Source organism: Lissotriton helveticus, chromosome 4_1 (assembly GCF_964261635.1).
Source record: "Lissotriton helveticus chromosome 4_1, aLisHel1.1, whole genome shotgun sequence".
Taxonomy (NCBI): Eukaryota; Metazoa; Chordata; class Amphibia; order Caudata; family Salamandridae; genus Lissotriton; species Lissotriton helveticus.
Genome location: NC_136063.1, coordinates 1505830281 through 1505857275, shown reverse-complemented (window position 1 = coordinate 1505857275; position 26995 = coordinate 1505830281). Strand labels below are relative to the sequence as shown.

The 26995-nt window shown below is 44.9% G+C and overlaps 1 protein-coding gene across 1 annotated transcript in view; it reads right to left on the bottom strand.

Annotated features, from left to right (window-relative positions):
- The window catches only part of ABCA13 (ATP binding cassette subfamily A member 13), a 2470580-nt gene that overhangs the window by 521730 nt on the left and 1921855 nt on the right, over positions 1–26995 (bottom strand). The window contains exon 45 of the mRNA XM_078686273.1: positions 4423–4676. Within this exon, the coding sequence (XP_078542399.1) occupies positions 4423–4676 (254 nt within the window). The remainder of the gene's footprint in view (positions 1–4422; positions 4677–26995) is intronic.

Sequence of the window (26995 nt, the reverse complement as noted above, 5' to 3'; positions counted from 1 at the left end):
TTGGCGTCCGACTTGATCAGGAGCTTTCATTAAAACATCATAGCAATAAAGTGGTGGGCTCCTGCTTCCATATCATCGGGATGCTACGAAAGGTATTCCCTTTACTACCAGACTCTACTAGGAGAACTTTGGTGCAGGCCCTAGTATTGAGTCGTTTGGATTACTGCATTGGGCTGCTGTTGTCAACAAATGAAGCGGTAATCTCTAGACTCCAGGTGGTCCAGAATACTGCTGCCCGTCTGGTCCTGAACCAGCCCTCTCGCACCCCCTCTAAACCCCTTCTGGAGAAGTTACATTGGTTATCCATCAAACAGAGGGTGAAGTTTAAGATCTGCTGTACAATGCATAAGTGTCTACAGGGAAATGGTCCAGCATATTTGATTAATAAATTCTCCTGGTACACACCGACACGCTCTTTGAGATCCAGTGAGCAGGCATTGTTACAGATTCCAAAATTTAGAAAAGTGAGACAAGGGGGAAGATCTCTTACGGTTGCTGGTCCAACCTTGTGGAACAGCCTCCCACTGGTTCTGAGACAGTGTAAGGACCACCTTCCTTTTAGGAAGCAATTAAAGACATTCCTTTTTCAAAATTGATCTATGCTTATGGTTAGGGTCCGCTAGTTGCTTTTTTGGCTGCCAAAGGCGCGGAGATACTCCTTCGGGAGGTGATCCTAGCGCGGTACAAACACGCAAATAAATAAATAAAATAAATAAATGGAGAAAGAAGTCATTTGCATTCATGTAACATTGGCGCAGTTTGTACAGTTAAAGCGTTACACAAACAGCACCTGCAGCCACCCAAATCTGCACGGGGCATATTATCAAGAACGGCGTTAAAATTATCACTGGTTTAGCGGCAGAAAACTGCCACTAAAGCGGCGATAATGGGCTTGATAATATGCCATGGAGAATTCCAACAGAAGCCCATGTTCACACCAGAACATGGACTTCTATTGGAATTCTCAAGGGCATATTATCAAGCCCATTATCGCCTCTTTAGCAGCAGTTTTCTGCCGCTAAACCGGTGATAATTTTTAACGCCGTTCTTGATAATATGCCCCCACATTTGTTAAACCAACTCCATATTAAATCAAGAGATGATGGGGAATTGTAGGGAGGAGAGAGTGTTAAGCTAGTCAAAGTGATGCTAATCACTGCTGGGGTGCCGCTATGGCAGATGCGCGCTATCTCTCATAGTGGGTCGTGCCACATAGACGGAGCAGTGGTATCGATTGTCACAGAGATAGTGCATTAGTCTGCCAGAAGCCAGAGGTAGCCTTTTCTTTATTCGTATGAAAAGTCCAACTTCAGTGACAGCCACAATTTATTATTGAACGTTGCAGAGCTTAGAGTTCTGAAAATATGTCATAGGCCAATGGCCAGAGCTGAAGGATGGAAATGATGGCTTGCAGGGCGGCTCTCAATGAGCCATAGAACATGCTTGGATGACCTTTCCTCACAGCAAGCCACTAATCCCAAATAGACAGCTGTTATCCTGACAAGGTCCATACTGAAATTATGATTTAGCTTCATAAAGCTACCTTGAAATGACTGTCATAGTGAAACAAAAGAAGACACCCTCTGCTTTTTAAAACGAAGTGGGGAAAAAGCTACAAAATGATTTTTAACTTCAAATATACAATTATAACTATAGTAGATATGTTGATTGGTCAAATGATTATTAAAATATTAAAATATATGTATATAGTATGACCTCTATATTAAAATAATAAAATATATGTATATGGTATTACCTCTAATGCTCTATGGCTAAAGAAAATACCAAATATTTATTATTTTTTTATAGATTTTGATTTCGACAGTGTTTTTAGATCCCCTTGGACACCATTTTTCTTCAATCGGCATCTCACTGAAGATTCATCTGCGTATATGCTTGACGCATTATGGTAAATTGAACCTTGTATGCTACTGCTAAAGCGACTCTGATTTCTACCCCAAAAGCTATGCCTTCTTCCCCCCTATCAACCCTCTCCCACTCCGAGCCAGCCCTAGAGGTGCATTCAGGTACTGTGAGCGTAATGCCTTCTCTCTTGCCAAAGTTACTACCTGTCATGGTCGACTAACATCCTCAAATGTCCACATGGCCTGTCAATCGAAACCATTATTATTTGCAGGCTGGTGCACGCTGACTAAATTTGACCACCTGGTTCATACAGAGAGGTAGATCTTCAAATTTCCATAGCAATTTATTTAGAAAAACTGATGTGAATCCTAAATATCAAGCACATCCCATCCACTGCGAAACACTTCTTGGAAACAGTATTATTTCAAGCACCACCACCAAGAAAGATCTTTTACACAAACCGGATTTTCAATTGGACAGAGTGCACTGCAACACCCATTAGGCTTCATTGCAAGAGCTCACTTGGTTTAAACACAGGTTGCTGTTTCGAGAAGGGATCAGAATGAAATTCAGCAAGAGACCAAGGCGTGTTTGAGTGATATATTTTTTCTTAACATATCAGGTTGTAAACTTTGCTGATGGTCTGTCTCTGCCATCTCGATCTTCAGATCCAAAACATCAGAAAAACTGGATGCAAAGATGAGTATATTCAGTACAGATGTCTGAGTTCTGAAATAATTAACCAATCGAATTCACAGTTGTATGGAACAATCCGATGTTCAGGAAGAGGTTTAAAATGCTATAGTTTGTGCACTATAAATAACAAGAAACACAAACAGCGAAGAGGGACAGCTACTAGTACGGACTAAGATATGGACGATTCCAGTGCCTAATTTCTAATAAAATAACAAAGTTAAAAATAAGTGCAAGGGGTCAAGATATTGCTCAGGAGGGCACTGCAGCTTGCCTCATCTACGGTCCCTACCAGCTCTGCCCAGTACCAATATTAGTGCCACCTACTACGGGGCTTATTTATGAGCCCCTTGCGCCGTCGGTGTGTGACGTTACGTGACGCACTGACTGCGCAACCTGCTGCGTGACAGTTATAAGCATACGCAAAGCCACCATGCGTGGCTTTATGTGTGCTCGTAAATAGCGCCCCATTTCACGCAACACGTTGCGTGTTATAGGCATGACATGGGTGTTGCTGTGGCTGTTCCCATGTAACATCCATGTCCACTGATGCATTTCCAGATTAAGGAGCAATCGTAAACCTGGAAATGCGTCAGGATGCTAGGCAGTGGCCTAGCGAGGCACAACGAGGAGAAATATTGTCATTACTCCTTGTTTTCCCTCTTTCAATGCATGCTGCATTCTACAGCATGCATTGGAAGAGGAAATCACCTCAAGCGATTGTTTTTGTGCAGGAAGATGCCCTTCCTGCATAAAAACAATCTCCCAAAGACGCAAGCATCCTTGCACCATGGCGCAAGGGTGCCTGCGTCGGCGCATGGCAGCAGTTTGTGTGCCAGCACAGGGAAAGGCACAGAGATGCGACATGTTGCTGTAAATATGTTGTATCCCTGTGCCTCGAAACTAACGCAGCGTGGTGCAGCAAAATAACTTGTGGCACCACGCTGCGTCATTTTCCCCCCAAACTGCTACACTCCGACATATGTGACAATTTTGACTATTCCTGGTGACCCAAAGCAATAAGGACCTGGAGACGCTTACATTTTATAGTGAATTGGTAAACACTTTATTCATGTGCTCTTTTTAAAACAAATGGAGGGTGCCACAAATTGGTGGACATGGGATGTATGACGTTACAACGCATACTTTTACAACGCCTACCTTTACAACGTGGTTTTTACCACGCATACCATTACAACGCATAGCGCTTTGGGGTGCTGGATAGTGAATAGTTTAATTTACTATTCCAACTCCAGTCCCCGTGGATAGTAGGGAAGGTTATTGGATAGTAAATTAACCTATTCCCTATCCTAGAGCGCCCCCCAGAGCAATGCGTTGTAATAGTTTGCGTTGTAAAAGTTGCGTTGTAATGGTAGGTCGTTGTAAAAGTTTAGTTGTAAAGGTTACATACCGTGGACATGTGCTGGAGTTATGAAACAAGTACTGGTGACGAGCGCCAGCAAACATTAGCAGAAATTAAGCACTGGTCACTATGCACCAACATTCTTGCTTCTGTACTCCAGCATGCCCTTGCAAGATGTAAAGAAAATGTGCATAGCAGAAACTTTTCTTCACAGAAGCTGAACTTTACATTCATGAAAAAAAAACTCCAAATATTCTGATAAATGATTTGCTGAGTGCACTTTCTACGATCAAAAAACGTATCTTTTGAAATCCCCAATTCCAGGGAAAGGCACAGAAACATAAGCAGACTGTCTCATTAGAGCAGAATACATTATCGGCGAGAAGAGCACTATCTTTTGAGACTTTAACAAGATATGGCTTAATGTAAGACTTTCATATTTGTCAGAAAGTGGGTCAAACCCAGCCTCGGACGGAAGTGGTGTAAGTAAATAGGCTTACCGTTGGTTTTGGAGCAGATCCCAGTGTAGTGAAAGTCTCAGGAGAAGCAAAAGGCTGCCCTGCAGGGCCATAGCCACGAATATCCAGCCCAGGAAGTCCATTTGAAAGGGGCTGACGTAAGAATCGATCCCAAAGCTACTGGTCAGGTCGAACTTCACCTGGTTGTACGAGAGCTCCATTAGCCCGTGGCCCAGACAGAATTGTGGGAAAATTAGAAAGGCCCATCTGAGGATGTTGTGTATATATGTCAGTTTCTAAGGGAGAAAAAAGGGATGAAAAGTTTCAGAATTATACAAGTATAATTATTATGGGGAAAATGCATGTCAACAATGCCACTGAAACTAAGCAGCAAACAAATATAGCATAATGTTGGTCATGTCGAATATTGTAAATTAAAAAGGTATGGCTATTGCGAATGAAGGGATTATCTGAACTATATTACTTCACAGACAGATTAATGAATGTGGCATTAGCAGAGAAAATGAATTTTTAAATGTGGTTGATAATCAATGTGAACAAAATTTATTTTTAGAAAAACACTTTTTTAAGTTCAAGAAAACTTTATTAAGACAAAACAAGGTGTCAATGCAAAATACAAAAGAAAAAGAAACAGGTCATAAGTGAAACAGTAAATAATCAAATAAAGCAATCAGCAAAAACATGAGAATAAAACAAATCCAGGGAAAAAGAAGTGCGGGTTTAAGACTAAGCAAGCATACAATAGTTATAACGATAAAACAAAGCATAATTGTATAAAACAACATAATAGTGAAGAAATGAGGAACGACCAAGGTGTTTAAGGAGGTTTGGAAACCTCTTGCTGATTAGGCTGCAACTGAAAGGAACGCTTAGCACAGACATCTAAATAAAGTGTGACTGGAAGCCACAAATCCAAACGTTTCAGTGCTAGATTAATAGGAAAAACAAATGCAGTGTCTAGTCTGTGGTTATGACACACATTATACCACCATGCTTTAAAAGAAATCCATCAAAAATCTTTCCAATTAACATTAATCTGTTGAAACTCAACAGCTAGCAGTAAATCAACAATTCGAACATTGGGAGAGACGTCTTCCCAACAAGGAGAAAGACTTCCTAGGAAAACGTGAGTGTAAGAGAAAGGAATGTAAGTATGAAAAATTTCATTAATTTGGTTCCTTACTCGCACCCAAAAATCATGAACAAGTCTGCATGAGAAAAGCATATGAAACAGAGTGGTTTGAGGAGAGGAACACGTCCAACATAAATCAGGAATGGTAGGAAACCTCTTACTGAGGTCAGATGGTGTGAGAAGAAGTCTATTATAAATGAAGAATAGGGATTGTGTTAGAGCAGCCACTCTAGAGGACTTATGGATTGTGGTCCAAATTTTAGTCCACAAAAACGTCGGCCAAGAAGTGGCAAAGTCACATTCCCATTGTTCCTCCACTTTAGTTTTAGACCTAAGGGGCTCCGTGTGGTGAAGGAATTTGTAGATGGCAGAGGCTTTGGGTGTAGTACGTAAAAAGGAATGAAGTTGTGAAGCCGAAGTAGGGGGTGGAAAGGGACTACAAGGTTGCGAAAGTCGAGATATGTAGACAATACAGCTTCTTTAAGCAAGAGAAATTTCTGAGTTGAAGAGGCAGGGAGATGAAAGGACTGACGAAAGGCAGGGAAAGGCAGGAACGAAGAGGCAGAGAACAGTTGGGAAACCCAGATTAATCCCTGCTGTCTCCACGATTTCTAATAAAAGGTTTTACCATTGATTAGAATGTGTAAATTATGCCAAACAGTGGAGCTGAGAAAAGCAGCTAACGTGGTGATAGGGGGAGGGGGCCATGATAGGAGCAATTTGGCCGTGAATTTGAGTAAGGGAGAAGCCAATGAGGACGGTTTGCGAGAAAAGGATAAATATTCAGTGAAAGACAAAGGTGAAAGTGAAAGACGTTCAACCGTAACCCATAAAGGGCAGGAAACGTCACAATCTTGTAACCCAAAAGAGGCCTGTCACAGAAGAAATGCCTTCTGATAAGCCGGGAAATTCGGGAAGCTGACTCCGCCTTCCAACTTAGAGCGTCTGAGCCTGCAGAGAGACATGCGGAGTTTCTTCCCGTTCCAAAGAAAAGAGGACAGAATTGAGTTAATCTTGTTAAAGAATTTTGAGGGAATGGGTACAGGGATGTTGGATATTGTGTAAAGAACTATAGGGGACAACATCATTTTAATAGTATCAAAGCGGCCCCACCAGGAGAGGTAGAGAGGGTGCCATCTGGACGTTAGATCAGATAATTTCTGAATACATTTGTTCATACATAAGGAAACAGTATCTGGGATTGAGGGAGTAACATGCAGACCTAAATATTTGATATGGGAAGAGCTCCAGGTGAAATTGGATGCCTTAAAGTCGGGTTTGAAGGTAAACTTCATCAGGGGCAGGATATCACACTTGTCGTTATTAAGTTTATATCTAGAAATGAGGGAGTATTCATGGACTAAGTCAAGAAAAGCGGGTATTGACTCAGAGGGATTGGATATGAAAAGTAAAATATCGTCAGCGTAAGCAGCCATCTTAACATGCGTCTCCGAAGTACGAAAACCATGAATGTTTGGGTGCTGACGAAGTTTGGAAAGGAAAGGCTCCAAAGCTAGATGAAAAAGAAACGGGGATAAGGGACATCCCTGACGGACACCCCGCCCTAGGTCAAAAAAGGAAGAAATTAAACCATTGGCACAGACTGCTGTGCGTGGGCTGGAGTAGAGGAGGGAAACCAAAGAAATGAATTTGTGACCAAAGCCAAACCATTTAAGGGCTGCAAAAAGGTAAGTCCATTCGACCCTATCAAATGCTTTCTCAGCGTCTAGCGCAATTGCTGCGAGAGAGTGTTGTAAATGCGAAGATTTTGATAGGACATTAAACAGGAGTCTGGTATTATCAGTAATGAAACGCCCTTTAACAAAACCCGATTGTTCAACTCCCAACAGATCAGGCAAGAGAAGATTCAATCGAATTGCAAGTGACTTGGCAAAAATCTTATAATCTATATTAACTAAGGATATGGGCCTGTAGTTCTTGCAATGTTTAACATCTTTCCCTTCCTTGGGGATGAGGCATATGTGAGCATCAGAAAAGGAACCAGAAGATTTACCTAGGGTGAGAAAAGTGTTCAAAAGGGAATGTAATTTTGGTATGAGAAGTTTTGAAAAGTGTGAGTAGAATTCAACCGTGAAACCGCCCGGTCCAGGGGCTTTATCTTTCTGAAGATGTTGAAGTGCGGCAAGCAACTCTTGTTGGGAAATGTCTGCCTCGAGGGAAGTGAGATCAAGAGGAAAATGTTGGGGTTTGTGAATGCTAGAAAAGAAATGGTATAAGGAGACAGAGGAAGGCTGAGTGTCAGAGGAGTAAAGGTAGTTATAGAAACGGGAAAATTCAGTTAAAATGTCAGCATCCTTATGTTGAAGGTTAGAATCAGCATCATAAATAGACTCAATGTTCGACTTATTATGTTTTACTTTCAGATAATTGGCTAAAATTTTCCCAGCCTTATTTCTTCCCCCATTAAATTTAGCACTCGATTTCAGAAGATATAGGGAAGCATCTTCCGTGGACTTTTTATTAAATTGCATTTTGGCATCAACCAGGGCTGTCAAACTGTCTTGTGAGTGTGATGTATAATAAGCGTGTTCCAACCTCTTGATCTTCTGAAGAAGGTCACCCGTGAATTTCTGAGCGGCTTTCCGTTTCGTGGCTACATGTCTTATCACAAAGTCTCTTGCTGAAGCCTTGAAGGCATCCCGAATAGCATGTTTAGAAATAGAGGGGGTGTCATTAATCTCAAAAAATTCGGTAATAAAGTCAGTGAATAATGTAGTGAATTTAGGATCCAGTAGAAGAGCATTATTGAACCGCCATCTTCTAGGACCATCTGCCTGGGGAGAATATCAATAGAAATAGAAACAGGGGCATGGTCCGAAAATAAAATGGGCCCAATCTCAGTATTAGTGAGAGTCTGGGCGATGTTATGGGAAACAAAAATGTAATCAATCCTTGATTGGGAACGATGGGAAGGCGAATAAAAAGTACATTCTGTAGTTGTCGGATTACAAATGCGCCACGCATTGGTGAGTTTATGTTGCGAAATAGTCTGAACAAAAAGTTTATGGGACCTATTCAGGATGAAAGAAACCTTGGAGTTTCTATCTAGAAAAGGGTTGTGAGGCTGATTGCAGTCACCTGCCAAAATAAAATTGTCGTCCACAAATGTGGTAACATGGGCGGAAAACATGCGCCAAAAGGCATGGTCACCGTCAGTAGGGGCATAGACGTTGAGAAGAGAGATTGGTACACCCTTGAAAGACAGTTTGACGTGAGCCCATCTACTCTCAGTATCCGATTATTGGGTTAATACAGAGTAAGAAAGGGATTTGCGCCATAAAATTTCAACCCCGTTGTGCTTACCATCACCAGGAGAATAAAAGACTTCACCCACCCAAGCCCTTTTAAGTTTAGATGATTCTACCTCTGAAAGATGAGTTTCCTGCAGAAATGCAATATCCACATTCAATTTAGCTAAATGAGATAAAATTCTTTGTCTCTTAATTGGAGAATTAACACCTCTAACGTTCCATGTGACTACTCTCAATGACATGCAGAAGAAAAACACTTTTAACTGTAATTATATGTAAATTATGGGTAAGCGAAATTCATGTAATTTGCGTTGGTGTAGGTACGTGAAATTCCGCAAACATTATATGAAATGTCAACCAGGATTTACCGTTATATTTGAGCATGCCGTGTATTCTCAAGTTCGACATGCATTTTGAGCTAATAACGTAGCACAAAAAAAGTGCCAACATCAAGAGCCATGTTCTGGTTGCTCTTGCTGTTCCCGTAGTGGCATAGTTTCAGGAGTTTCGTACAGGAAGCTTAATATGGAATTTAAGTTATGATGTGAGATTACACTGGCAAAATACCTCATCACAATATTAGAAATGTAACATTATGTAGGTGTCACGCCATCACACTCTGTCGTAACTTTTTTACCTTCTCGAATGCCTGGCAATTCACGAGATCATGTGCTGAATAATCACTTATAATTTAATTGCAATGTTTTTGTTGTAGCCTGCACTAGGCAGTTACTTTGCATAGCGATACATGTAGGATATATGTAGGATGGAACTGTGCGTGGTTCCAAAACTGAACTCAAACTAATGCTCGTACATTATTTTGCCCACATGCACTTATGAATTTGACAAGCATCAGGGACAAAAATCTGCTCCTGAAACATAAATGGGCTAATGAGTGAAGTTGATGACTCACAGTCACAGACTATGCAACATCTACACAAAAGTTCCATGTGGTGCGTCTGCAAGAACCCTGGGCGCATGAATCTGTGCCGTTGGAAGACTTTTCAAACTTTGTTACTCCAGCAACTAAAATCCTAAAGTATGGATACCTATCCACATCCATTTACATGGTTACATGGAGGGTAAATAGCTCAAGGACAAACACAAGGGAATGCAAATTGTAAAATTGGCTGTGAAAGCATCTGTTGGTCGAATGATCACTACAGAAATAGTGAACGTGCACATCCAACCAAGCAAGACACCAAGATCGGAGCTCTCCAAAGCTCTGATGGGAGAACTTATGAACCTGAAAGTCGAAGTTCCCTCATAGTTTCAGGAGAGTTCAACATGTGCTGATGGGAGCACTGTCAGCAAATGAAGTCCTAATTGCACAATATCAAGCCTGAGGGATACAGCATCAGGAAAGCCCAAAAAAGGCACTGAAACTACAAAAAGCTTGGTTGTTAATAGGAAATCTTGAACATCTTGGGCTCCTGCAACAAAAAGGCCATTTTGCTGGTGACCAACTACCAGGCTTATCATACCACTTTAAAACTGGAGCCTCCATGATTGACTATATCACTAATGCGATATGTAACTTCGTACACCTTGGGAGAGAATATTGATGGTGATCATCGCCCTCAGGAGATAGCCTTATCAACCACTCCATTAGAACATGAGCCATCAAAAGAACAGGAGATTGTAATGTATACAATTTAAAACAATAGAATTAAATTGATACCTATTTCCTTGCCAACTCTCATCCAAGGTGCGAAGGAATTTTTCCATACTGTGGATGTTACGTATGATCCATTAAGAACATGGGAACACTTCACAATAAGCGACCCTATTTACAACAACAGTAGTGACTCATCACAGAGGCCCTGGAAATAATTATTGTCCCCATGGGACACTGCGGAGAAGTCATCACATCAGGGAAACAAAAAGGCGGGTAAACCAACTATAACGACAACTGAGGAAAGCCCCAAGTGGTTTAAACATCTGGCATATTTAAGGAAAGCAAAAAAAGTCTTCAAAAAGTTGGAATGGGAGACGTACGCTGGATCCCCGAGGTGAGCCGGTCGGGGACACTGTGGATGTGTGGGGGCCTCATTGGGCGGTGAGGCTGTAGCTGCGGAGGTGTGGATTTCTGGGCTGAGGTTCGAGCCGGGAACCAGAGGGTGCTGGGGCAGCCCCCGCCTGCACAGCACAGGGGTGGTGCGGCGCCTCCTTCCCGGGCCCTGGAGTGCCTCTGCAGCCACACTCCCTCATGACTCTTCGCTCCCTCCCCCTGCGGCGGGCTGACCCACGAGCAGAGAGAAGGGAGTAATAATGCAGGAGGCCTGCGGGTGCACTGAACCATAACGGTGAAGGTCTGCGAGGACGGCCTCCACACTGCCAGCCCTGGCCTGCCAACCGCACTTGGGGGTGTATCAAGTGAGACTGCCACGTGCTCCCCGAGCAGCATGGAAGCGGGGAGAAGTGCTCAGACGACCGATGCTTCGCAACCCTAGAGGTCAGGGCAGGTCTCAAGGGGGTGGTGTCCAGCTGGGTTAAGTCATTTCTCGAGGAACGTACTCAGTCAGTACGTCTCTCCCAGTTCTCTGCACCTAAAATGGCAACAACATGTGGAGTGCCTTAGGGCTCCTTGTTATCCCCTCACTTATTCAATCTTTACCTTCTTCCCTTACTTCACTCCCTGAAAAATAGGAAGGTATGCACGTATAATTATGCAGATGATCTGCAACTGGTGTTTTCTATCGATAATTCACCTGATTCGATATCTGAATTCCAGGCAACGATGCTACACATCCGTGACTGGATGAATAACAACCAGATAAAATTAAACCCAGGTAAAACAGAAGTGATCCTGATATGTGGTCCCTGATCCCCTGGAACGCACAGTTTTGGCCAAATGAACTAGGCTCCCCACCTAACCTCTCTTCCTCGGCCAAAAGTCTGGGAGTGATTATCAATAGCGACCTCATCATGAAATCTCAGATAGGACCAGTAACTTCTACCTGTTTCTTTCAACCGGGAACAATAAGGAAGATTAGGAGATTACTTACTCAGGAAACCTTAATCCAGGTGGTCCTAGCCATGGTGATATCGCACCTGGATTATGCCAACTCTCTATACTTTGGCATCCCGCTCTATCTCACCAGAAGACTGCATATGGTACAGAACCAGGCAGCCAGGTTGATATCCCAACAACCCAGATGGGAACACATCTCTCCAACTATGAAAGAGCTACATTGGCTTCCCATCTAACAAAGATGTGCATTTAAAGTTGGTTGCCTTATTTTCAAAACCCTGCATGGTGCTAGCCCAAAATTTATATCTAGACTTGTTCAGAAATATTTACCTGCACGTAGCTTACGCTCTGGCACCCAGTTTCTGGAACACTCTTCCTTTAGACATAAGAACCTACACTGAATTCTCTAGATTCCGTATGCTTCTTAAGACTTGGCTATGTACTCAAGCTTATAACTAGATTCGCAGACAACTAAATATTATTATTATTATTATATGAAATTTGTAGCGCGCTCAGCTTACCCGGGGGCATCCCGGCGCGAGACAGAACCAAGGGGAGAGAGTCAAGTCCAAACACTACTGTGGGAACAAATAGGTCTTTAGAAGTTTCCTAAACAGAAGTATCTTGGGCTCTGAACGAATCTTAAGGGGCAAAGAGTTCCACAGAGTCGCCACTTGCACTGAGAAACGCCTGCCCCCAGAGCGGGCTCTCCTTACTCTCGCTGACTGCAGAAGATGTTTTTGGTCTGAGCGCAAAAGACGTGTGGGTTTGTAAGGACGGGCCATATTAAAAAGGATGGGGGGGCCCTTACCATACAGGATTTTATGGGCCGTACATAACGCCTTGAACTTCACCCGCTCCTTCACGGGGAGCCAGTGAAGCGTCCTGAGGGCTGGGGCGGCAGACTGTCTTCTGGGAACATCCATTAAGACTCTCGCAACCGCATTTTGCACCTGTTGGAGGGTTTTAAAAGTCGCTTCGGGAGCACCAAGGAACAGCGCATTCCCGTAGTCAAGCCTTGATAGGATTAAACCACGCATCAGAAGCTTCCTTGCTGACTCAGGAAGCAGTGGTAACACCTTGCGGGCTGACCGCAGCAGACCAAAACAAACCCCCGCGGTCTTCCTGGCATGGGTCCTAAAGGACAGGTCTTCCTCCAACCACACTCCCAGTGACTTGATCTCCTTCTTGGGAGATGGTGGGTCGCCCAGAGACCGGGGCCAACAGCTAGCAATAATGGAGGGACTGGCATTACCCAGGAGCATCAGCTCTGTTTTTCCTCCATTAAGCTTTAAGGCGGAGCGAGACATCCAGCTATAGACATTAGCAAGGCAGTCGTGTAAAACTTCCGGTTAAATATATAGGGGTTCCAGCAATACTTTGAGTTCAGCGCCAAGAAACCAAACGGTGTATGTGCGCTTTATAAGAAATTTGAACATAACATAACATAACATAGAGGTCTGGACATGGGGCCTACCAATAGACTGCCTCACGCCGGCCCAGTAATACTGAGGTGATCTGTGACCCGTTGGACTGAGCCTGTGGAGCAGGGCGGCTGCTCAGCGGGAGGTTACAGGCCACAACAATATCAGCTTGAGACACCGTACCCCATCTTAAGTGCTGGGAGGAAAAGTGTCACAGTGCTGTCGTGGGTGGAGTTCCCCCCTCCGCCTGGCTGCCGGTAAACGAACTTGGACTCACTCCCGGGCACCAGCACTGGAAAGAGGTGCCCCCAAGTGAAGCGGTCCGCAGGCCCTCCCAGAACGGCCCACTGGGGATCTCTCAGTATCGCTATGGGCAAGGCTGACGGCAAGCAGTGCAAACTTACCTCTGAAAGCAAGCAACACAATAGACTTGGGGAAACTCCCCCCGATACAGAGGAACAAGCAATACGAATGGAGGGCACTGCTCCTCGAGATGATGACATCCGATCGCTTCTTTTGGACATAAAAGCCAGTTTAAGTACAATCGACTCCAAGCTGGACCAGCTAACAGTTCGACTAGATCAAGTGAAGGCTAGAGTAGACACCCATGATACAAAAATCACGCAGCTTGAGGCGAGAGTCTCGGACAGTGGCAATGCCCTAGCAGACGAAAAACAACTAATGTTAAAAATGAACAAAGTATTAGAACTGATCAAAGCCAAGAACAAGGACCAAAAATCGAGGTCAAGGAGGAACAACTCTGCATCACAGGAATACCGGAATCAGCCACAAACATGCGGATCGAGGACTTTGTGGAGGCATTGCTGCTTGAACTCTTTGGGACTGTACTCTCCCCAGTATTTGTCGTGGAGCAAGCGCACAGGTCGCTGGGGCCCAGGCTGCCACCTGGGGCACCAGCTCACCCAATAGTGGCCAAACTGCTTAACTATCGTGACCGGGACGCGATTCTGCGCTCTGCGCGAGAGATGGGAGAACTGAGACACCAAGGGAATGCTCTATCTTTTTTGCCAGACTTTATGCTGGCAGTGCAGGTGGCACGTCGCGAGTTCCTACCAGCCAAGCATATATATTCCAAAAGCACGACATACAGTACGCCCTGCTCTACCCGGCCAAATTGCACATAAGGAAAGTAGAAAAGATGCAGTTCTTCACAGACCCGAAGGCTGCACTGCCATTCGCTAAGAAATTGAAGAGGGCTCCGCGATCGCCCTCCAAAACCCCAGACAGGGACGGGGGGCGCCACAAGTGACAATGACTAAAGGACCTCACTAGCTACTCAACTGGCTGGACTGGGTCGAGTTCAAATGAATCTGCATCACATTGCTGGACAGATGGGGCCCTGGAGGGTTGGTCACCTATGGTGCCAGATGGCAATCATAGAGATGAAGTCCATCTACCTGAACATGGCTTGGCCACCCTGTCCTTGTTGACAGTAGGGACCGCTGGAGAGGTCGCGCCCCCAGGGGATAATTCCCTAAGTACCTTAAAAGGACTTTACAAGTTTGGGTAAGGGAGGAGGGAAGGCAATGCCACAACCTGATTATGGGGTTAGTGTGGGAGGGTGGTCTGGGTAGTTTGGCAAGTTTGGGGTGGTTGCTTAACGGCAAATTGTGTTTTGGCACGGTGAGTGTGGGTGGAGCTTGTCTACAAGTTGAGGATAAGGAACGTATGTCACAAACTGACTTGACAATAATCTCACACAGTATGTGGAATGTGTTTGCGTGCATGCGCCCCCTCCCCCTTTCATACAGACAGATGCTCCCTCTCATTGCTGCAGTCTCATAATGTTCACCTGTCATCATGGCTAACATCCAATGTGAATACAAAATCCTAGGACATCCACAGAGTAAGTGACCATACACGCTGGAACCAATAGAGAGAAGAAAATGTCGGGAATTGATATGTGTATTTAAAAAATATATATTTAATTAAACATAAAATAAAAATCATATAGAGACTAAATCGATAAGTCAAACTCATGGCTAACATCACCTGTTTGACATGGAACGTCAGTGATCTTATTGACTACTGGAAATCTAGATTGGTGCATGCCTACCTCGTTAGACAGGGGGTGGATGTGTGCTTCCTGCAATAAACCCTCTTGACAGAGGCCACAGGGGCTATGCTCCGTGCCCGCTGGTGTGACAAAACCTACTCTTCCGTCTATTCAAGCTATGGGAGGTGGGTGGCTATCTTGCTGAGGAAGTGGATAACATGGTCCACCACACACATGCTCATTGATAAGGAGGGCAGATATGTAATCATTGCAGGGAAGCTCTTCCAGCAGTCCATTACACTGGCAGCAGTGTATGGACTGAACCAGGATGACCCGGGCTTCCTACCGGAGATCTGGAGATTAAATTCGGACCTAGGCCTGGGGATGGTGGTGTGGGGGGTATTTTAATATTGCACCAGATTTTCAATTAGGCCCCTCGGGGCACGACAAGTGGCCGGCACCTTGAGAACAATAGCAGAGGATAATTCGCTAGTAGACACATGGCGTCACACACATGGGGAACAGAACAGTGGCACTTGCTGCTCCACATACCATAGTTCTTGGTTGCGCATTGATTTTTAGCTAGTGGCCAGAGATGTGATCAGCTGGACAGTGTCGGTGGAACACCTTCTGCAGACGCTGTCGGATCACGCCCAGGTACGCCTGCTGCTGACCATACCGTAGACCATTCCACATGCATTCTCCTGGCGGCTACCCCTGCATGCCTTGTGTGACACTGCGTTCAACGACGAAATACGCTCTGCCATTATCAACTATATTGTACGTAATGAGTGCGCGGTAGAGTCACCACCTACACTATGGGAGATCTTTAATGTAGTGATGAGAGGGAAATGTATTGGGAGACGGGCGGGCATCCTGAGCGCGATACGGGGTGCTCTAGACAGATTGGAGGCTAAGATTGGCAAATTAGAACTCGACCAGGCCACTGACCCAAGCAGTACAACGCTGGCAGAGATCAGAGACAAGATATCAGAGTACAACGTGGAGGCAGAGAGGGAGATAAAATACCATGTGATGGAGTCAGCAACGCAACAATATGGGCAGGGGGACAGGAGACAAGCAAAATTCTGGCAGACTGTTACTGCAGCATACGTGGCTGAACTCAGAACCTGTAGCAATCAGGTAATCAGTGCCTCATCGGAGGGTCAGATTCACAAGCCCCCTGCGCCCCCAGTACGTCACTTTTTGTCACATACTGGTGGTGCATTTTCCTGGTCCATATTTACAAGGACAACAAAAGCCACCCTGTCTGACTTTTCCTGTCTTTGTAAATATGGCCCCTTTACACGCAGCACTTTGCATGAAAGGGGCATTTTATGGGTGATGCAGATTTACCAGGAATCGTAAATCTTGAAATCTGGAAATGCGTCTGAATGCTATGCATCCCTAGGGAAGGCGTAGAGAGGCGCAGCGTGAAGAAATGTTTTCAGCCCACATTAAAATAAGAAAATACCTGTAGTATTTATGCAAGAAGGGGCAACTTCCTGCACAAAAACAATCACTACAGGCATTTTCACCACTACGCAGGCATCCTTGCACCATGGTGCAAGGGTGCCTGCGCCAGCATACAGCTGCAGTTTGTGCGCCAGTGCAGGGGGAAGCACAGAGATGCAACATATTGTAAATATGTTGCATCCCTGTGCTTTGAAAGTGACTCAGTGCAGCACAGCCAGAATGCACAGAGTCACTTTCATTGTAACTCTGCCCCAGAGTGTCTTACAGTTATGTCCTCCTTCTATGCCAAACTGTACAAGACGGTGAGACTGATTTACGCAAAGCTTTTGGCCAACCGCTTTCTGCCTCTTATGCCCCTAATCACTCGCCGGGATCAATCCGGCTTTATACCTGGACGTGGAACCTCGCATAACTTGTGCACTCTCTTTTCGATAATGCATCATTTACACCCCTTGTTGCCAGCCGTGCCAGCTCTTCTGGATGCCACAAAGGTGTTTGATATGCTAGAGTGATTGTTTCACTTCCCACTATCAGCCAGACTTGGGTTTAGTAGGGGATTTACTCAAAAGGTCCAGCTCTTATACACCCAACAGAAGGCCAGAGTGCGTCTAAATGGGCATGTGCCTGACCAATTCGATAAAACCAGAGGAACCAGGCAGGGATGCCCAGTGTCTCCCCTCCTATTTGCTGTCGCCATGGAGCCACTGGCTGTCAGACTACGACCGCATCCACCGGAGCGTGGAAATGGGCTCACTACCGTGGCTTGGTGGTATCGATGTACGCAGATGATGTCATCCTGTATGTCTGTGACTCCAGCGTTAATCTTGCTCCTCTGACAAAAGAGCTAATTAATTTCGGAGGGCACTCAGGCATACAAATTAACTGGAGTAATTCGGTGCTCTTCCCACTCCCTGACGCAACCGTCCCTTTCTCTATAGACTACCCATTCAAATGGGCCACAGAGCCAATAAAATACCTCAGTATCTGGTTGAGTCGGGACATTGACATGCTATGGAGGGCAAACTATGGCTGCGCTGTGAAGTGGCTGGAGACGCGGGTGCCGGTCTTGACTAGTTTGCCGCTGTTCCTGGCCAGAAGCATAGCGTTAGCAAAGGTGGTGGTCCTCCCCAAATTTTGGTACCTTTTCATAAATATTCCGATGCCGCTTACGGTGTGATTCTTCAAAAGACTGAGGTTCAACCTGATTGCTCTGACTTGGAGGGGTAGGCAGCGTAGTTTACGGTATGAGGTACTAACACTGCCTTTGATGAGTGGCAGAATGGGGGCACCAGACATGAAGTGATATGCCCTTAGTGCACAGGCTAGTTTCCTACACCACTGAGTGTACCTCACTCATTTTCAGCCACACTTAGCAGTGAAAAGGGACCAGGAGACACCCTGACCGCTAACAACGGCCATATATGGTAAATATAAAGCACCCCAAGGCGAAATAGACCTGATGAGATGGGCATGGGATGGACTTTGGCGCCAGGCGGGCCTCTCAGTACTGCATGCCCCGTCCACTCCACTGTCAGAAAACCCGCAGTTTCCTCTGCTGCGAGATAAATGGGCTGCAGGCAGAGCTGCGGAGCAGGGGATAAAAACCATTGCGGATCTGTTCCCAGACTGGCAGTTCCTTCAATCGCTGCCCCATCCTACCACACGGGAGACCACGGCACCCGACACATTGCTTTATTACCAATTGCGCACAACTTGCAGGGCGAGCTATGAAACCTTCCCTGAGCCCCCAGTCTGTCTGGAACACCTATACGTTACAGCTGCACCGTGGAAGCTGGTCACGAGGATCTACTCTATCGCCATAAAATCAGCACAACAGGGCGCATCTCGCATGTGGGAGGAGTGGGAGTGAGAGCTGGAAAGTGAGATCCCGGAAGCAAGATGGGCATACTGTTGTGGGCTGACAGAGAGACTATGCCCCAACTACAGACTGCGTCTGATCCACTTTAAATATCTCCACAGACTCCGCACTCCCCTACGGCTGCATAAAATGGGACTGCTGGATAACTCAGTCTGCTGACACTGTTTGGCAGGTGGGCCACCTTCCTGCACTTGGCCTGGGACTGCCCGGCAGTTGCAGAGTTTTGGACAAGGGTTTGTACCACAATCAGCACTATTGCAGGCACCCACTTAGTACCACGCCCTGTGACTTGCCTAATGGGGGATGTCGAGAAGACACTGATCACGCACCGGCACCTGATAGCAATTCTGCTCTTACTAGCCAAGTGCAGGGTAGCTATACATTGGGTAGTAGGGGGGAGGGCGCACACTGCCTCACACTCCAGCACTCAGTTTGCCCCAATGCATCATAATAAATGCAGTGCATGATTACACTTTCTTCGGTGTCAGGCTTTAGTTTTTCACCCTTGCTGTTGCAGCCAGTAATGTGCATCTCTGGAAACATGTTTCAGGATAATTGTCCTTCTTCAGTAGAGAGCAACACTTTTTTGGGGGTGCTGGAGATGCTGCCCAAAGTCTTCTCAGGTCTCAGTACCACTTGCTGGGCGCAGGTGCATAAACCAGAGCTTGTCAGCTCGTTAGCTCAAGGGAGCCTTTTTTAAATCGGAGGTGGGTGGGCGCACACTGCCGCACACTCCAGCACTCAGTTTGCCCTGATGCATCATAATAAATGCAGTGCATGATTACACTTTCTTCTGTGTCAGGCGTTTGTTTTTCACCCTTCTTGGTGCAGCCAGTGCTGTGTATCTTTAGACACATGTTTCAGGATACTTGTCCTTCTTCAGTAGAGAGCAACACTTAGCTATACATTGGGGCCGAAAACCTGCGCTCGCACATACCTTACGGGAGTCGGACACCGCCCACTGCCAGGAGCAGCTCGGCCTGTATTGGGCACTCATAGCAGCATGATCCAGACCATTAGATATTTGGAAACACCTCACCACATACCTTAGATGCAGAGATGCTGGTGCATTGAATTAGCAAGAGTGGGCGGTGCTATAATGCATGCACTGGAAGGCTGAGGAGGCGAGGGAGGACTACAATCATCACCTCGCATTGTATTGTTCATAACTGTTGGGAGGGGGGCAAGTAGAGGTTGTATATGCTCCTTCATACTGTTTTCACTTGCACGGTGACCTAATGACCCACTTTGAAAATATCGCCATACGGTATGTTCTTGACCTGTATGTAATGAGTTGTTCCAATAAAATCAGTAAATAAAAAATATATTTTTTAAAGATACTGGACAGAGAAGTTAGAGTCTCTTTTCAACTCTGTTCCAGTCAGTGGAAGAGCCCCCACGTCATGGAACAGCTAATTGAAGGGAGGAGATTAAAAAAACCCTGAGAACTATCTCCTTGTAGCGTTAATCGATAATGAAACAAAACTACTTTGCAGGAATTATTTTGGAGGAGCTGCAGTTCTGGGCAGAGGAACATCATATTATACCACAAAACTAGATGGACTTTACCAAAGAAACAGGGTCTATAACAAATATCATGGCCCTTTTCCAGTTAAGTGATTATGCAATGAAATACAAACAGCCTGTTCACCTGTGTTTCGTAGACTACAAATCAGCATTCTCATCTAAAGGTTCTGCAAATGTTGCATACAGACACATGGATAAGGATAAACCTTGGAAATAGCTATCACCTGTCTAGGAGTATACCAACAGCAGAGGGTCTAAAACAGGGATGCGTACTGGCCCCGACACCCTTTTAATCTTTTTCACTTGGATCTCCTGCAACTATTAAATAAGGTAAATGGCCACGCACCGAAATTAAGAGGTTTTACAACATGAAATTTCCTTTATTAGTTTTGATAAGTAGGACAACAGTGATTACTCAAACAAAAGTAGGCTATTTATTGCTATTTATGAACAGGACGAAGATTAAAACACTTACTTTCCAAAGGGAAAAAACTGGAAAAATAGAATTGATGCTTGAGTACAGGAAAAGTGGAACAAACAGATGTATATAAGTACCGGTGAGTTCTTTTTAGCCCCATTGGGAGATTCGCAGCCCAAACAGAAGAAATTAAGAGGCAAGGGCAGGCGCTTGCTTATGAATGCTCCATATGAAAACGAAGGGCTCCTCCTTTAGTCCAATCTTGCAGGTGACCCAATCCAAAATCCCACCTACATTAGCATATGGCAGTGAGCCTCTGAGAGGCCATGACAGTACTTATGCTAGAAGTCACAGTTTCAAGAATATACTGAGTAGTTTTCCATCTACCGGCACGTGTCCCCAGCGCAAATCAGATTACAGTTTGGCCTGGATAAGCAAATCTTGGGTAGACATGCAGCTTTTGTGAACTGCTGCCAAAGCCTCAAACTTGTGAAAGAGGTCTCCCTAGATAACCATCTTTGGCTGGGAATACAGGGGAGGAATAGATCACCCAAGGGGGCCTATCTACAAAAGGTCACTTGCCACCTTGGATCTCTCAGCCGTCTGATCCAGAATTTGAGCCGGAACAAGCTGAAAAAAAATAATAAAAATAAACACTACAGCAATAGCTCTCTGAGAGGACAAGAGGGCTTTGGCAAAGAGGAGAAATGTCTGGCTAACTCTTTGTAACTATAAGAAGTTATCCCCTCAAGGCTATTTAATTCAAACTTATAGTATTCAGACAAAGGCACAATCCCTAAACGTCAGGCTAGGGATAATGCCAGTACTAGAGTGCTACCGCCGTGGCACAGAAAAGACTTTGGCTTTGCAGGGAAGTACTTGGGAGCATCATTCACGCACTATGCATCTGCAAAGACTCCTTGTATGAACACCGGAAAATACTATGCACAGACTTTGTTAAGAGAAAGATAAGAACCTGCAGAGGCCGCAATCATGTGTTTTAGTCCGGCCGACTTAACACTCAATTGTGCACTGCTAAAATTTCTCGGGAATATGGGGAAAAAGATCAAGGCTATATATTCTAAGAAATAGTATAATATTTACTGTGAAGTAGCCTAAAGACTACAAAGTACTTTAGAAAAACTCTTACTCTTAGTGGGGCCATGCAAAGATAGCTTGTAATAAATCATTTTGCACTATGTCTTTTTGACTTTCTCAATCTGGCGTTCATTATTTCACATGGATATATTAAGCTTTTAATTGAAAGAAATCTGAATTTTAACAGGCAAACTTTGTCGTTTCAGAAAAATGAAAGAGGAATTGTAATGAGCCTTAATTATGGGTTTTGTAATAATGAATACATTGTATTGCAATGGTTTTAATTACCTAAGCAAATAAAATGTAAACTTAAATATAGTTTGTAGTAAAGATACACAGCTACTGGAAAGCTTCCCCAGTGCACTCTAACAGTTGTGTCCAAAGCTAGTGCAGAAGGCTGGATTGTGAGAATAAACACGGACTGTGTATAAGATGTCCAGTTGAAGTTATTTTTATGAAAATGTGGACATACTAAAAATCATCCTTGCCTAGTATGACAATTTCCTTTAACACATAAAGCATCATATTCTACTTGCAGCGTCCTTAAGAAGGGGACATCCACAATTTTAGGTTATGTTGATTTGCATACCTCACTAATACCCTTTGAAGATATCCAGGCATTTGAACAGGTGTGTAGGCGTATAGTCCCTGTGGTGTTATTCTAAGAGTTTATTCTTCAGCCTCTTGCAGAACTCATGAAATGAGAAGGAGGAAGCACTGATGTGATGAGGAAAGCTGTTCCATGTTTTGAGTGCAATGTAAAAGAATGATGGACCTCCTGCTCTGCCTGTGCAGATGTGTGGCTTGTGTGCGATTCAGAATGAGGCAGAGCGTAGGTGTCTGGCAGGCTTGTGGAAGTGTATGCAGCTGTTGAGGTATGTTGGTCTAGTGTTGTGTAATGCTTTGTATGTGTGCTTCAGATGTTTGAATCAGCTGCACTTGTGAGTCGGGAGCTAATGAAGCTCTTTGATTTGAGGTGCAATGTGGTTGCGTCAGGGGGGTTTGAGTATGAGTCATGCAGTAATGTTTTGGATACGCTTGAGTTTGTGTAGGAGTTATTTTGAGATTTTTGCATACAGTGCGTTTGCATAGTCCAGCCTGCTAGCAATGAGTGATTGTGTGACAGTCTGTCTGGTGTCCTGTGGCAACTACCAACTTCTGTCCTCACCTTTACCATAACCATCCCCCAACAATAGAAAGAGAACAGATCCCCTCCTGACCACTGCCATAGACAGGATTACTGATCAGGCTACATCCCATGGCAAATATGTATTTGCTCTCACCCAAAATATCACTATGTATATGCTCTTGGTAATCTTGTATTTGCATGTGTAAAGCAATGCATTCATGGGTTATAGAACCGTAAGTCAACCTGGATCCCTTCACCAACATAATGGTGAATGTTTGCTTATTTAACAGTAATGAGATGGAGAGCTCCTAAGTAAAGTGTTGGTCTGTGTAGTTGCATGGGGCTCCCAACTTAAATAGGGAGTCAATAGTAAAGTATAGTCATGTTCAAAATAAATGAACAGGTAGCAATGAATTGGGGGGTGGGGGGAGGTTAGAAATACATTTGATGCAAGGTATACCAAGATGACGAGTAAGGCACACAAAACGTGTGCCCTTATTTTTAAGCTTCTTGAAATTTCAAACTGGGAAATGGGGCATGTCAATACTAAGAGGTTGTTGCTTCTACAGTACACAGACAAACCTTTTGTTAGGTCTGACAGCCTTAGGGTGGTCCTCCCCCAAACGTTTTGCCTGTTTGCCTCATATTTTGCTGAATCCTTACAGTTGGTTTAAGGTCTTTGAGCACTTTACCACGGCAAACCAGTGCTAAAGTGCTTATGCTCTCTCCCCTAAACATGCTACTAGTGGACCCGCAACACTGATTGTGCCACCCACTCAGGAAGCCCTTTACACATGTGTTGGGCCTACCACTGCAGGGCCTGTGTGGTCGACTTGGCATTTAAAATCCCTTTCCAGGCCTTAAACTCCTCTTTTATGACATACTAGCAGCCCGTCCCGACCTTGTCTGGGAGCAATCAGGCTTCCCCGACCCCCGCCTGCCCCGACATTGTCCAGCATTTTGGGCCCCCGCCCGCCCCGTCCCCCGCCTGCCCCGACATTGTCCCCCGGAGCCTTAAAAAGGCGACATATGATAGTCACAGCAATGCACTATAATGTAAAACCGTCTCACTGTATTGCAGCTATTACTCCAGCCTTCGCCTGGAAATTACCATTTCCATGTGTTTAGAGTGGGGATAAATCGAACCAGATTTCCTGGCTCTCCTTCGGGCTGCTTACTTTCCCCGTCCCCGCTCGCCCCGTCCCCCGCCTGCCCCGACCCCCGCCTGCGCCGACATTGTCCCCCGGAGCCTTAAAAATGCGACATATGATAGTCACAGCAGTGCGCTTTGGGCTGTTTGCTTTCCCCGTCCACATGAAAAGTACCAGGAAAAGAGGGCACATTTAAACACGGCTCCGAGGTTGACGGATCACTTTCGCCTGTGGGGTCTCTTTGAGCGGGGTTTACCCTTGACGGAGCTCGGTGTGCCGAGATTCCAGCATGGTAACATAATGCCCGCATGTCAACCTAATGACCCTTAAAGCTGAAACGCTGAAACGCTGGCGCTCTGCAGTTAAACTTCCTGAGCTGTTATGAGCGTGATCGTGCTAGTTTGGAGCCTTACATCACCCCGTCCCCCGCCTGTCCCAACCCCCGCTGCCTTACCTCAGCCGCCGCTCCTCAGTCCACCGCTCCTCGCCGCTCGTCACCGCTCCTCCCCCGTGCCATGTCCGCCGCTCCTGGACGCCGCTCCTCCCCGTGCTCCTGACGTCAGCACGCAGGTCGCGGCCGGCGCTACTTCGAGGGGACTACTTTTTTTATAATGTACATTTTTTAAATATAACGTATTGTTTTCACTTTATATAGCCTATGTCCATCTGCACACCCTGAGGATTCCAACGATGTATCGGGTGTGTGGATTGGCGCTGTGGTTCCCGAGTTTACCCGCCTCAAAGTTCTTCCTTTATAATAGTAGTATAGATATGTCACCCCTACGTTAGGCCCTAGGTAGCCCATAGTGCAGGGTGCTATGGAACTAAAAGATAGGAAATGTGCTTTAAAGAATTACATGTCCTGGTAGCAAAAAAATCGCAAAGTCATTTTTCACTACTGCGAGTCCTACCCCTCTCAAAGGATAACATTGGGTATTCATGATTACACTTAATACGCAGTAACTCCTGATTGAGAAGGCAGAGATCTGTCATGTTTTATACCTATGGATTTGCAACGATCAATCCTCTTTAATGGTAATGTCGAATTTAACCTTACAGCTTTGAAAATACAACATTTCGAAAGATGTCATTTTCCTGCTCTTAGTCCTTTTGAGTCTGCTGCCTATCTCTGATCAACCTGGGATGGGTGACAGCTGGACTTTGTGTATTCACTCTAGAAAGCCACACACAAAAGGAACTTAGGAGTGACTTGATGGATCTTCCTGGTGTTGAAGCCATCTTTAATATGTGATACCAAAAGCTTGAAGCTTCAGGCCCTGTTAAGTTGACATGACAACCAGCATATAGATCCTTGTACTTTTCTACTCTATTTTGATAAAAAAAAATGCTGCTGTAACACAAGGCTTGCCTAAGAAACATACGAGAACAATAGCAGGATGCTAGCTTAGCAGCAAGTATTTCAGCATATCACATTTAGCCATATTTCTCGTATGTGCTATGATATTGCAATCCTTTCAGTGGAAAGTACCAACGCTAATGCAAAGGCATTAAAGTGGAAAGTCCCAAACTGTCACATACTTCAGACATGTGGTCAGCAACAGTATAGTTGGACCATACATGGTATAGCATAATCTAGGCCCTTGATGATTGGACAGGTACACTCTGCCTAACTTGTGTTACATGTATTATGATGATGCTTCCTATGTGGTTTGTGACAATAAAAGCTGTCTAAGGGCGTCTCCCCTTTGAACACTCACTAACTATTCTGGCTGTGTCCGTTCTGCACGTCTTTGCATTATCTATTGGTCTCCAATAAATTCTGCTATCTTCTGTGCTGACATAGAGTTGTATCTGTGGTATTATTTCTATATTTTTATTTATATTTCAGCTTCTACACTGGGACGGTGGAAGGCAGGAGCTGGGCACAGTCTTACACTTTTACCTGAACAGGCTGTGTCCTGTCGACACACAAAGGGATGCATACCCCCCTCTAGTGAGTCTGGAGCCAGGGCAGGAAAGGACGACATATGTGCACTTCAAAGACCCTTCTTTGAAGTCACCACCACTTCAAAGGCAGCTCTGGGTATAAGTAGTGGGTCTGTAACCCCACCAAGACAGTTCACTTCTGAACCTGGCAATACCCTGCCAAGAAGGAGGACTCCTGTGCTGAAGGACTACCACTTAGCTGGACTGCTGCTCTGGAAGAACTATTTTCTGCTGTGCTGACCTTCTGCCTGTTGCCCTCTTCCCCTTGGTAAGAAGGACAAGACATGCCTCTCTGGCCCCCAGAACACAGAGTGACTCCAAGGGATAGCTAGCTAGTCTCCTGATCTGAAGTCTCAGGGATATAACAGACTTCAACTCACCCTGCTCTTACATCTAGAACCATTGAGGTGTTTTGCTACAGCACCAATGCATCCTCTGCTTTTATAGCAGAATTAACACATTTTTGCCGTTGCGGGAGCAGGACCATCGCGTCACACTCCGAACCATTGCATTTGCCTTCAGAACCACTGCATCGCCACCACTGCAAAGAGACAATCAACACATCCCCTCGAGTGCATGGAGAAACCCCGCACATCGGTTTTGGAACCATCGCATCTTAGCACATTGTCTTTATAGAAAGTTTACGCATCATCTCGACTGCAAGATTGGTACTGACATATTGCTCAGCTGTATCCTGGATCCTTGCTGTTGTGGCCAGGATCAACGTACTTTGGTTAAGCGGGGCTTGCAGGGTCCCTGTATCCAGCCTTGACGCCATCACCATCAGCCTGAACTTTCGACTTTGCCCCAGTCCAGCGCTATCAGATATCCCAAATTAGCGCTTATTGCTTCTCAGCACTATTTTCATAGATAATCTTTAAAAATTAATATCTCAAGTTCAATTTATTGGATTTTTGTCATTTTGTTCATGTTTTATTTATAAAACTGAGTTCTATTTTTCTAAACTAGTGTGGAGTCTTTTTGTGGTGTTTTCAATGTGTTACTGTTTGGAGTGTTGCTCAAATACTTAACACATTGTCTCTTAAGTTTAGCCTGACTCCTTTGTGCCAAGCTTCTAGAGAATACAGATTAATTTAGGGTGTGTTTGTGACTTACCCTGACTAAGATTGTGGTTCCTGTTTAGACATGG